The sequence below is a fragment of the Xiphophorus hellerii genome, chromosome 20, assembly GCF_003331165.1.
Source record: "Xiphophorus hellerii strain 12219 chromosome 20, Xiphophorus_hellerii-4.1, whole genome shotgun sequence".
Classification (NCBI taxonomy): Eukaryota; Metazoa; Chordata; class Actinopteri; order Cyprinodontiformes; family Poeciliidae; genus Xiphophorus; species Xiphophorus hellerii.
Window position 1 is genome coordinate 11,512,565 of NC_045691.1, and position 12,256 is coordinate 11,524,820.

At 38.7% G+C, this 12,256-nt stretch overlaps 1 protein-coding gene across 1 annotated transcript in view; it reads right to left on the minus strand.

Moving 5' to 3' along the window:
• Positions 1-3,978: 3,978 nt before the first annotated feature.
• r3hdm2 (R3H domain containing 2) overlaps positions 3,979-12,256 on the minus strand; it is a 49,801-nt gene continuing 41,523 nt past the window's right edge. Inside the window, 12 exon segments of the mRNA XM_032549280.1 lie at positions 3,979-5,156; positions 5,158-5,373; positions 5,375-5,431; positions 5,433-5,467; positions 6,003-6,087; positions 6,622-6,716; positions 7,669-7,813; positions 8,023-8,192; positions 9,487-9,587; positions 9,779-9,918; positions 10,197-10,354; positions 11,778-11,913. Coding sequence (XP_032405171.1) covers positions 5,082-5,156; positions 5,158-5,373; positions 5,375-5,431; positions 5,433-5,467; positions 6,003-6,087; positions 6,622-6,716; positions 7,669-7,813; positions 8,023-8,192; positions 9,487-9,587; positions 9,779-9,918; positions 10,197-10,354; positions 11,778-11,913 — 1,413 coding nt within the window. The 3' untranslated portion in view covers positions 3,979-5,081.

A 12,256-nucleotide genomic window follows, 5' to 3' on the forward strand; every position in this document is an offset into this window, starting at 1 on the left:
GCTCCTCTGAATTTAACAGCATTCACCTGAAATGGCAAGATTGATTTCAGAGGCCAGGTCGACCTGACTCCTCCACCAAACCCCTTGATAAGCCTCATATATTATTGATGATAGTTTGGGGAACCCACAATAGGCCTGCATAATTGATTGAACAGCATTACTTTCAGCATCAGACGGTCACAATAGTTTAGTGTTTGTTTCTGAACGCGTGCTCGGCGGGTTGTGAACCGCGCTGCGACACCGCATCCACACGCCTTCCTCCCCAGCTCCATACCTGCCCCCAAAAGAAAACCGCTCATTGCAATTCGGGAATGCTATTAGGATTGGCCCCAGAGTCGGCCTCTGCTTAGCAAATAAATAATGGTAATGATGATGATCCCTCATCTTGTCACTGGGGCTCTCCCCAGGGGCCTGGCGGTGCAGGTGGAGGGAGCCTCTCTTGGCCTAATTGGTTCCAACCCTGCAGCCTTCTCTCCAGCCTCCGCTGCTTCTCCGCCTCCCTTTCTCTCTCTCTCCCTCTCTGTGGGCCTCAGGACTCAATCTGTAAACTTGTCTTGTCACTTTATGTGTATGGGTGTCACCACCAACCTTCAATTTATTACTGCACACGGATAAAATCACATGTATTAACCAGCACTTATGTATTTATGTGTCTTGTGCGCCTCTGATGGACAGACAGGATGGAAAACACCCACAGGCACAATTTAATGCCGCTGCCACTGTCTTCCCCTGTGGTAGGGCAGCTGGTTTTATATTAACACCCTGAACAGATTAATGGTGCCAGTCAGGAAACTGTCTCTGTCTGCAGGACTGTCTGGTCCAAAGTACTGACCCCTGACACCGTTACCTACATCAATACTTAAAAAAACCCCTAAAAAACTCAGCTATCTCTCAGGAGTTGCTTAAAATGTAAGAGAAAATTAGACTAAAATTCATCCAAATGCGATTAGATAATTGAATTGTAACACCTCAGTGAACCAATCCTTGGTTTGAAATCATGAAATTAGATCAATTTTCACAAAAAAAAAAAAAAAAAAAACCTACAGGAACCTGAAAGTAAAAACTTTCTAAAAAATAAATCTTTAAAAACTCGACGAAAAGCCTGAAAAAAGAGGAAATGTTGCCCCTGACACCTGGAAGAAAAAAAAAGAGAGAGGTGACATTAGCATCGGCCCAGTGAAGAGGATTTGTGAAATATTTCTCTAAAAATCAATACCTTCTCTCCTACAGTAGGCAAAGAGGATCTCTAATATAGTTTTATGTTATTATTTTTCCTCACACATTGCAACATTTCTCAGCGGCTGGCGGAGGGAAGATGGATTTTCTCTTCGACTAGATGCTAAATGTGATTCTGAATGTGGCGGTTCAATGAGATGATGCAGAGCCTGCGCTCTTTAAAAAGGGATGCGTCTATCTGCACATCCACGACTGCAGCTCGACGCCCCACAAAGTTGTATACGTTTATTAATGCTTGTGTAATGCTTTCCTGATACAATTTGCAAATGGCACACTTATTGGTTCTGCGATGCATGCTGTAACACAAATCACGAATTTAAAGAAAAGAGGACGTTTAACATTTAGGTTAATATGCTAGAAATTCATATGTCAATCAAAACCTCAAACCTGCTTTAAAAGCTTTAATCCCCAAACATGATTCTTCACCAATCCAACACACTTTGTTTTAGTCTTCCGTGTAAATTAAAACTACTCGGTCAGTACCAAACGATGGCTCCCTTCAGTGTGTTAAATTGGGTTAGCGGCAGTTTAAGTAGGGCTTGCTTTCTTTCCAGTACAACAGCGACCTCTGTTGGATAAAGTTAGCAATACATTTTTTACGGCATACAATTACCTTTTAAATGTGTTTCAGTTTGATACATTTATACTTTTGTTTCATTAAGATGAAGCCAAAAATCCACCTTTTGCTTCAATAGATTTGATATAGGCAGTCTTTCAGTCTCACTTTGTGGGGAGAAATTTCATTTTTGCGTAACTCTCTTAAGGTTGAGCCATATTATTTCATATCAGTTCTAGGTCTGGACTTTGATTAGGGTCTTTCAGTCATTGTCCTGTTTTATGACACAGATTCCAGTAAACTTCAGCAGTCAAACGGCCAAATATTTACATCTAGATCATGGGTGTCCACATTTGTTGACAGTGAAATTGTAAAGTTGAAGGTAGGACGAGAAAACAAAAAGAAAAAAAAAAACAAATAACTTTTTTAACCAAATTAGCAAATGTTTCTTATTACTATTAAATTTTCTTACTTGCTCATCAAAACAAATCAGTCCGATTTTTGTAGAAAAAAGGTTTGTAAATGTTAAATCTGAAACATAAAAATAACTTCTCATCTTTTAAAATATTGAAAGGGTGGAATACAATTATGTTACATTTTTTAACAGTTTTTTTGTTTCATTGGTAAAAACAGGATATGGGTTCGCTGAGTTAATAAAATACATCTGCAAAAATTAATTTTGAGCAAAAGTCACTGGATATTTGTGATCCTATGAAATTAAATTGAAATAAACAAAAAATGAGTAGTAAATAATAGATTAGTAGTTTATGGTTTAACTAACATTTTCTTTAACTTTGCTCTACTTGTTGTCTTTACTCACAAGTCACAGTTGCACAAAATCCTTTGGAGGGTCACAAATGGCTGATGAGTGGCATTTTGGACATCTACAATTGGAATGGAGAAGATGATTAATTTGATTGCATATTGAGATATGAATGGATGTATTTTGTCTCGTAAAATGCCTTGAGAAACAGCTGTGAATTGATTTAAATGAACTGAACTGAAGTAAAACGTGAGGCTTCAAATGTTACTGAAGGTTATAGATGAGCCTATGCCTGGATGTTTACGTGAACTGGAAATCTGCTCCTCAGTGCACTCCTAACAGACATAGAAATTCTCCTGAAGTGAGCAGATTTATTGCCACACTTATAGCTGTCTCCCCATCAGTGCCCTTGGCCTTTCACCAGTGTGCTCACCTACACACAAAGACACCAAACCACCTACAGACACACACCAACAATGCATTTTGGCAATCCTCCTTCATCCCTCCTGTCTGGAGTGGCAGGGTCACAGGAGGTTGGAGATGACAACACAGCTGCTGTGTTTTCTTCCTCTCAGTGATTTGGTCCAGGGTGGCATGAAGCGGACACCGTTTCCCAGTGGGAAGTGACCCGTGTCTGAGGGGTTGCTCTCTTCTCCAATCAGAGGAGTGCTGAAGCCTGGCGGCGCTACCTGTGCAGGCCTTGTAGCTCCTTTCCTCTGACAGACCCCCGCAAAAAAACCAGGAGGCGTGCCTGGGTGGCTCATCAGCTGAGCTCCGTTGAACATGCAAAGGAGAGGAAACTAAAGAAGGAACAAATCTGAATCAGCATTTACAGAAATGTGAAGTGCAGTTGATTCAACAACAACAATTAAGTAATCAGGTAGAGGACTGAGGTGAAAACATTGCTTTTTCCAAGCCTGTGATCATTAAGGTTTCCTCCAGCATTCTTGAACGTTGTCACACAGTAAATCAGTCTAATTACACTGTACTGACACCTGTGAGTGTAGTAACTCTAAAAGCAGTGACTTCACCTACAGCTCGGACCCAAAACTCTTGAATGGGATTTGATTCACAATCTTAAGGAAGCAGTTATCCCTGCTGCTGGTGCATGTCTGATACATTTTCCTTCCACTCAACTTCCCAATAATTATGCTTGGATAATGAATGCTGCCAGCAGTGTTGAACCCGACAGTGTTGGTCTTAACGTTCTAGAATAAAAATCGTTTTGGTCTTATGTAAAACTAAATTCTTTACTAAAATTTAGGGTTTCTCTTAACTTTTAATGAATAATTCTTAAGATGCATATCACTGTGTTATGAATAAATTCTTGAAATAAACTCTTTTTGATGATATTCTAATTTATTGAGATTCAGCTTTAATTAAAACTTCTTTGAATTCAAACAAACCACACGGTGCCAGGACGTGTTTTCATAGATTTTTTGACTTTTATATTTTTAAAAACAAACAAAAATAACAGATTAAATAAAATTTACAGTAGACATATGCAATCATTGTGCACTTTTAACTACTTCTTCTGATACGTTCTGCACGGCTGTCAACAAAAAACGCAAACACAATGGGGACGTCGGGGCGGAGATCGGGGATCGGGCGGGGCGGTCTTCGGGAGAGAGGAAGAGGGTTAAAGAAGTGAGGTACAGGGCAGCAAAGAGGAGCAGGGATGAAGAAGGAAGGAGTAAAGGAGAAAAGGAAGGCCTAAACTTCGTCACTCGGGAAAGAAAAAAAAAAAAATCACTGAATATATAGTTTTCTTTAATTCCTTACATCACTTATATAAATATATTGAACCCTCAAAAAAGGAAAACTTCTGAGAAATAAAGAACCAGAGCAATACATAAATCCACAACAGCAGTAAGGCAAACAGAAAGCAAGAGAGGAGAGCGCAGTGATACATGAGAGGAACAGAGAAGCAGAGAAAGAGAGGAGGAAGCATGAGAGGAGAAATGGAGAGCAGAAAGAGTGCGAACTCTGCGTATGAAAATTTATAAATATGTGAGATTCAGAGACAATCGGGATGCGGCGAGCTGAGGAAAGAGAAACGGAGGGAGGGAAGAGGAAGAGGAAAAGGTTTGACTGAGATCGACTGTCCAGTGTGTTTTTGTTATGTGCTACGTGACCCTGTTACCTGCACTTTGTGTATCTGTCTGTCTTTTGGTTTGTTTGCGGGGGTGTGTGCGTGTGTGGTGTAATTATATCATGGCAGCACACATTCCACGGCAACAGTGAAACACATGCTTGCGTGTCTTGTGTGCTCTTCTGCTTTATAAATACAAAACAAAACCAATGAATAAAAACAAACAACAAAAATCTGATTTGCAACCAAACACCAGCCACCTCATGATTCACACCTTCTTCCCTTTTATACATTTGACACATCATTTAACTCAAGTTTGTTTTTCCATTTTGATTTTAAATTGTACACTAAGAGCAGCCCCACTCAGTTGTCCTTCCTTTTCCACCAAAAGTCTCTGTGTCTGTCTCTGTCTGTCCTCGCCCTCTCCTCTCGTCTCACTGAGAGCTGGCTCTCTCCAGCACACGAAGGTCATAGTTCTTTTTGGCAGCCCGAAGTTTGAAGAGGCTAGACTCCGCTGTTGTTGAGTTTGAAGGAAGCACTCTGGGCAGCCATGGTGGTGGGGAACACTGCAACTACTGTGTAGAGGTGCGCTGGGTCGTGGCCGTCTAGCTTCCCTCCCCCGGCTCCCATGCCGACCCCAGACATCGCGCTGGCTCCGACACAGGGGCCGCAGCCTCCAGCTACTCCTCGGCCTCCCTGGGGTTCCTTTAGCCACTGGATCTTAGCAGCCGCACATTGACAGCTGGTTGAAAAGCTTTTCGGCCTCCGGACGTGAAATCCCCTCCTGGCAGGTCGGTCACCTCGAGTACTCGACTCACAACTGGATCAGAAAGAAGCAGAAATGCACAACATTTTGATTTCAATTTAAAAATTAGAAAAACTCCACAACTTGCTTAATACTTTCAGCAAGTTAAATACAATTAAACTTTAGATGACATATCTTCTTCGAGTGAAGGCAGTAGCTGTAACAATAAAGCTTGTTTTGAGGTTAGAGAGTGACATGTAGTGATAAAGAACCATTTCTGTGATCGAACAGGGTTATCTCCAAGGTTACTGGTATTATTTTTAAAAGAATATTACAAGCCGTGTCACACATTGCATGAGTAGTGCTCAACATTTGCTCCTCCCATTTATCTCTTCATTGTGATGCTTAATTTATGAATGCTAACATCCAAAAGGGAAAATATTCCAGTGGTGATTTTTAAAAGGCAACTTGTCTTCGCTTGCCATGTTAAAAAATGCTGGCAACATGACTACATGTGCATTAATCTAAGGTCTGAGGACATTACTAAAAAAAACTACAATACCAGAGTTTTTAAATAAGAAACCTGTGTCTCATGCAGTTTCCAACTTACCAACGTCTGTGGTGCCAAGATCTGTCGATGCAGATTTGAGTGTTTGCTTCTTTCCTCGTGCTCCGTGTTTGATTACTCCTTGACCCTAAACACAGGAACAGGTTTTAGAGAGCTCAATAATGCATTGCAATAACTGTGCACAACACCAGGTGGGGACATAAGCAACAAATGGAGTCCTTAAACCTGTGGTGTCCAAAAGCAATCCTCAAGAGTTGTTCTGAATGTTTTACATCTTTCCTAGGTTCATTACTTAAGGACACCCTGAGGAGGTAATCTGTGTATTCATATCAGCTGTGTTAGAGCAGTAAGATGCATAAAACATGCAGGATATCGGCCACTGAGGACTGAAGATGGACACTTAACCTGCAAGCCTGATCAGTCTCAGTGCATCATGGGAGGAGAGAGTTCAGGCCTGTCACAGACAGGAAGGCCTCTCAAAGTTTATTATCTCATATTCTGGCAACAGAGTTTACTTCTTTTTTCCTAATAATTCAGAAGATTCAACATTGTAAGTGTGTAGAACAATATTTATTAAAATGGACAAATCATAGCCTGAATTTATCCCTAATGAAGCTTTATTTGACCTTTTATTGATATAAAAAGAAAAACCCAGACTAACCTGGTGGGAGTTATAGGAGGACTGGCCATGCATGAGGGGTGGAGGACACAGGCTGTACTGAAGAGGCTGCCCCAATAAAGAGTATCGACCGTCACCTGAAGGACATAAAACACACGTCAAGATCAAACTACAAAGTTTAAATGTTTGATTTGAAATAACTGTGATCATTAAAAATAGAAAAAACCATCTTTACATTTCCAAAGCAGCAATTTAAACCTTTTAGGAATAATAATAATAAAAAAGAAGAAGAAGAAGCATATAAACCACAAAAGTATTTTTTTTTTCTTTAGCAGGAGGATGATTTTGGTGAACTGCTAATGGAAATGTCCAACAAATTGTTTTTCTGAGATACTGTGCTGTACAGACGAGAATTTCAGACTGATGCAACACCAGGTTTTTATATATAATGGTGATTTCCAAATCTTTGATCTATTTGTCAGCAAAGACAGAGTGGCTCAGAGTTTAAATAAATATAGGTCAGAGGACAGACATGAGGTAAAGTCATGTAGAACGTTTGACCCCGTGGCATGGATGCCAGTCATTTCAGCATGCTGAGGTGGAGTGATCTCACTACTGGTTTGGGGCCAAAAGCCACCTGGTCAAATTAAAAGGTATGTATGGAAAGAAAAAAGGAGATATTATTTTGGGGGGTTTATAAACACAGCTAGAACCCAGAGATAGAGAGGATTTTTTTTAATCCAACCAGATTTTGATATACAACATTGCTAGCATTTTTTTAAGTGTAGGAGTACTTAATAATTAGGAAATATTTACAAATACAAGTTTTATTATTCTTGAGATAAGAATCTGTCTCTGAGAAATATGAAACGTGATGCGGCATAAAGTTAAGGATCCATACTATAAACAAACTTTATTTACCTCTTCATTTAGGGTGGAGCTACAACTGCAAAATATCTGGTTGTACAAAGTACAACATCACTGGTGGCTGTCGCAGATAAAAATATAATTTCTTCACTCTCGTTCTCTGGACATTTTGTCCAGGAAGATCAGGATCTGATTTCATGAGGGTTATTTATTTACAGGTACCTTGAGCCGGTCCTCCCGGCCGTTGAAACTGGGAAATAAGGGGTAGTGGTCCGAGGCCTGGACATACACTGTTGACACTGCCAGAGGGAGACGGGGTGGGGGACTGAGTGGGAGAGGCAAGGGGACTGGTCAGCTGAGTGCTGGCCTAAATAAAGAAAAATGAAAATTAGAATGATATTGGTTATTAAGTGGACAGATGTTTTAATTCAGAACCTACACACTAAAGTAAGTCATTATTACAATTGACCAGAGAAGGATGATGGAGATAAAAGAATAAAAAAAGGCATTGCAATAACAAATGCAATGCCTTTATTGATTATTTGTAATCAAGAAGAGTTTGATGCTTTTGTTTACCTGTGGAGTGTTGTCAGGTTTGTAGAGCTCTCCTGGCTTGCTGGGCCGCTGCTCTATGCTGTAGTACTTGCACGGGTTCCACTGAACGAGAGGAGGATTCTGGGAAGGCTGCGGTCCGTTGGGGACACTGAGTTGCATGACCATTACCCCGGGCCCTGGAGGAGCCACTCCTGAGGGAACAAAGCAAAGATAAAACCAGGATAAATGGATGATTTATGAGACAGGGAAGGGCTGACCTTATCTGTGGCCCTGTGCTTTTCATATGCAGTCAAACATATTAAAGATTTAATTCAGCTTAAATGTAGCTTCAAACTACCCACCGAAAACAATGATTCATTTAACATGACACTAAAGGTCACTGTAAAATTATAAATGCAGAGGATGGATTTACAACTGTAGAAGTTGAAATACAAGGCAAGATTTATAGTCAGACTTCAAATCAAATTTATTACAACAATGTCATATTTTGCATCTGAACCAACTGAGCCTTGTTTAAAAATGAGTATTATTGCTGATGACAGCCAAAAGTTCTCAATCCAACGGAGAATGTTTGGAATGCAGAATAAAAATCATGAATATTCAGTAAAAAAATAAATAAAATAAAAAATCATGAGAATATGGAGAGGAATTTCTAAGGAATGTTTCTAACACCTCATTGAAACTATGACATAAAAGGCTAAAATAGTTTTAAAAGGATCGGAACCAATGTACAACAAAGGTGTACCTAATAAAGTGACCAACAATAATATATTATAATGAGAGAACAGTAGACAGGCTTTATCTTTATATCATGTGATTTACAAAAACACAGTTCATAATTCAGACTATCAATAATAGAACTAGAAATGGTGAACTAGCTGGAATAACAATCAAATACTAAGACTAACTAAATTTAGTCCCTAACAAGAAGATAAGCCAAGTTAACTTGTGAAGAAATAAGCATATAAGACTGCAGAGTTAAAAATAAGAGGTCACAGGGTAGCTTGACAAACAGAACAGAGTGAAGGACAGCATGTCACATGATAGAGTGACTATCATTGGAAACAAGCTCAGGTTTGATCTGGAGTAGAAAAGAAAAACAAATGTGTTCAGTTTGTTTTCTTCAAACATTGCCTCTTTCAAGGACATTTATTTACAGCTCCACGCCACAAACCTGAGTGAACTTTCACCTACAATACCTTTCACCCAGTTTTACAAACCACAGATGTCATTCTATTACCGTCTGATGGCTGATTAACTTTGTTGTAATCTCAGTTAGTTATGCCGTAAATTTCAAATCAGGCATATTCTCAGTCTAGGTGACGTGTACAGCCAAAAGTCTGACTTTAAAAAACCCAAACAAATAAAACAAATGAGGAACTTTTGTACTAAGAGTAAAATATTTAACAGACTGTTATAAATTCTTTGTATTATTATCATTGATAATAGTAATTTTAATAAGTACTTAGTGACAGGAGGCCATACCTGAATATTGCTGTTGCAATGGTTGAGGGTTGCAGGGAGACGGTGACTGTGTGATCTGAAACTGCTCTGAGCTGGGAGGCTGCAGGTAACCCACTGACGGGCTAAACTGACAAACAAGAAGAAAAACTAAAGGTTACTTTTAAAAGTAAAAAGAAAGAAAATGTTAGTCTGCAGCAATCAAAGATGATAAAATATTACTCTAATTTTTCAAATATATTGAATTAATATTAAAAAGAATAACATTCAAACTATATGAGATCAAGTGGCAAACATTTCACACAAATCCTTGTACCTTGTGCTATTTTGCTGTGTTGGTGTAATAACACTGTAGTAGACAGGCATAGGCCCCTGGACAGACTGGCTGACAGGCACCATGACCTGCTGCTGGTACTGCTGCTGCACCACTTGCTGATTTTCGTTTGCCACTGGCACCTAATGCAAGAAATGGAAATATTGAGTGGGAAGAAATGTAGATGGTTTTGGTTCACAAGAGTTAAAGTCAGACAATAAGTTACTGTTTAGGTGTCAACTTCAAATTTTGATGCTAATCAAACCACATCAGATTTCGAAACATTTAATTCAGTTCAAAATACAGTATCCCCACTTCTGCAACAAATGTATATTAGAGCTATAGCGAAGCAGAGCAATCTGTATGTGTGCATAATTTCTAAAAGAGTGACATAAAACAGACGAATCAAAAGCACACAAACCTGATATGATGGCATCTGTGGGTATTGAACCATTATACTTTGCATTTGGCCTCCAATACTCGTTCTTTGGGAATTTAGCAGACCAGGATTTGTAGGCTGCTGCACCCCCATCATGTTCTGATAGCTTGGCTGCTGGCTAGGCATCATGGTCTGAAGACCTGATGAGAGCACAATACAGAAACAGACAAAGGTTTGACAAAGTATTGAAATGAATATCCAATGACGTATTAAAAATGCAGAAAAACCGTGTGTTTCATGCCAACTTAAAAAGTAAATGATTCTCATTTAACCAATTATTATCAATAAATAATTTCAAAACGTAAAAGTTTATGGTTTATCAAATTATGAGTGTTTTCAATTAAATCCAAATTAAATCCAGATGTCACTGACCTTAGTATTTATTAGCTATGCGGACTGGCAGACTTCCATTTCAACTCAAAGTCCATTTCAGCCGTCAACAATGTTCATCTCTCAGTATTAACACAGACCACCTTTGCATAGCGTAAATTAAAGAGTCCAAATGCTATAGCAACCACTTTTTCCTTGAAAGACACAGGGCTGAATATTGATCTGTGCCAAATTTACTTAGCTGAATAATGCAGGGAAAAGGTTGTTTAACCCAAACCTTTCACCTGAATGACTCGGAGTAGGTCAGAGACAGCAAGTCTATTTATTGTATATTTCAGTTTTAAGTACAATACTAATCAAATATGTTAAATATCCTAAAAGTGAAGATTTGTCAAAGTAAAAATCGTCATGACAGCCAAATTATTGAATATTACTAATAGCAACTATAACTTAAACACAGAGAATAAGGACACGCAGATTAGACCCCTTGTAGTGACATGAGGGTCAGATCAAAACAGTGCTAACAATCGGTATTTGAAGACCCTGATGAAACAGCTTTCATAAGAAAATTCAACTGGAACTGAAATGAAAAATGTTACAAGAAAAATTATCAACGGCTGTGGAAGAAGATACCTGAAGCAAGAAGTCAGTTAATTAAAGATAATGGCTGAATGAGGTTAAATTTTCTAACTTCGAATAAAAGCAAGACTGAGGTCATCTGGTTTGGCAAATCTTATCTCTCCTCTTGCACAGTTGATGTCCAAGTACTTTCAGTACAAGTCAGGAATCTGGGTGTTATTCTAGAGAGCAATCTCACTTAAATGTCAGAAAAAAACCTCATTTCTTTTCTCTGGTCTGTGGCTGATTATTTACTTGGTGTTTAATATTGAGTTAGTTTCGAATCTTAACTGTGTTTTATTTACTTTTATTACTGTTTTTATGCAATTTACTATTTTATAACTGTGGATGTAATTATGAAGAATTTTGGTCAACTGACATCTTAATCATGCTATACAAATGAATGAAACATTGATATTTAATTCATATATCAATGTTTGACATATGATATTTTGATTTGAAAAAATGTCAAAGGAGATATTTTTTCAAATCAAATGATGAAGAAATGAGTGTTTAAGGCGATGCACCATGAGAACACTGACAGAGCTTTTTCAGCCACATTACAGTTGAAGTAGAGACCGTTTTTAAGTTTGCAGTACCTCAGAATGTACTGACCTGACTGCTGATTGGGCGGAGGCATTGGTTGTGTGCGTTGGGCTTGATAAGACACCTGATGGGATATAGGTTGGGACACGCGGTACTGCTGTCCTGAACTGGGGTACTGACCAGGAGGGTAGTATGACACCTGTATCTGAGGAATGAAACAACAAAAAGACCAGAGAAAGTTCAGTTGAGAAAACAAGGCATTACATTCATCCCCAATTCTTATTTATTTGGTTAGTTTTATTGCATCAATGGCTTTCTAAAGTGTAGTGAAAGTATATGTTATTTTAATTTTAACTCGACATAACATCTTGTTTATCTTGTAACCAGGTTGCTATGTATTGCAATTTCTTTTGCCCAGGTCCCTCTTGAAAATGAGATCTAGATCTCAACGGGATTTACCTGGTTAAATAAAGGAATATATATATATAATATAACATAGAGTAAGAGTTGAGCAAGCACTATTCTGAAGCCCATGATCAATATTATGA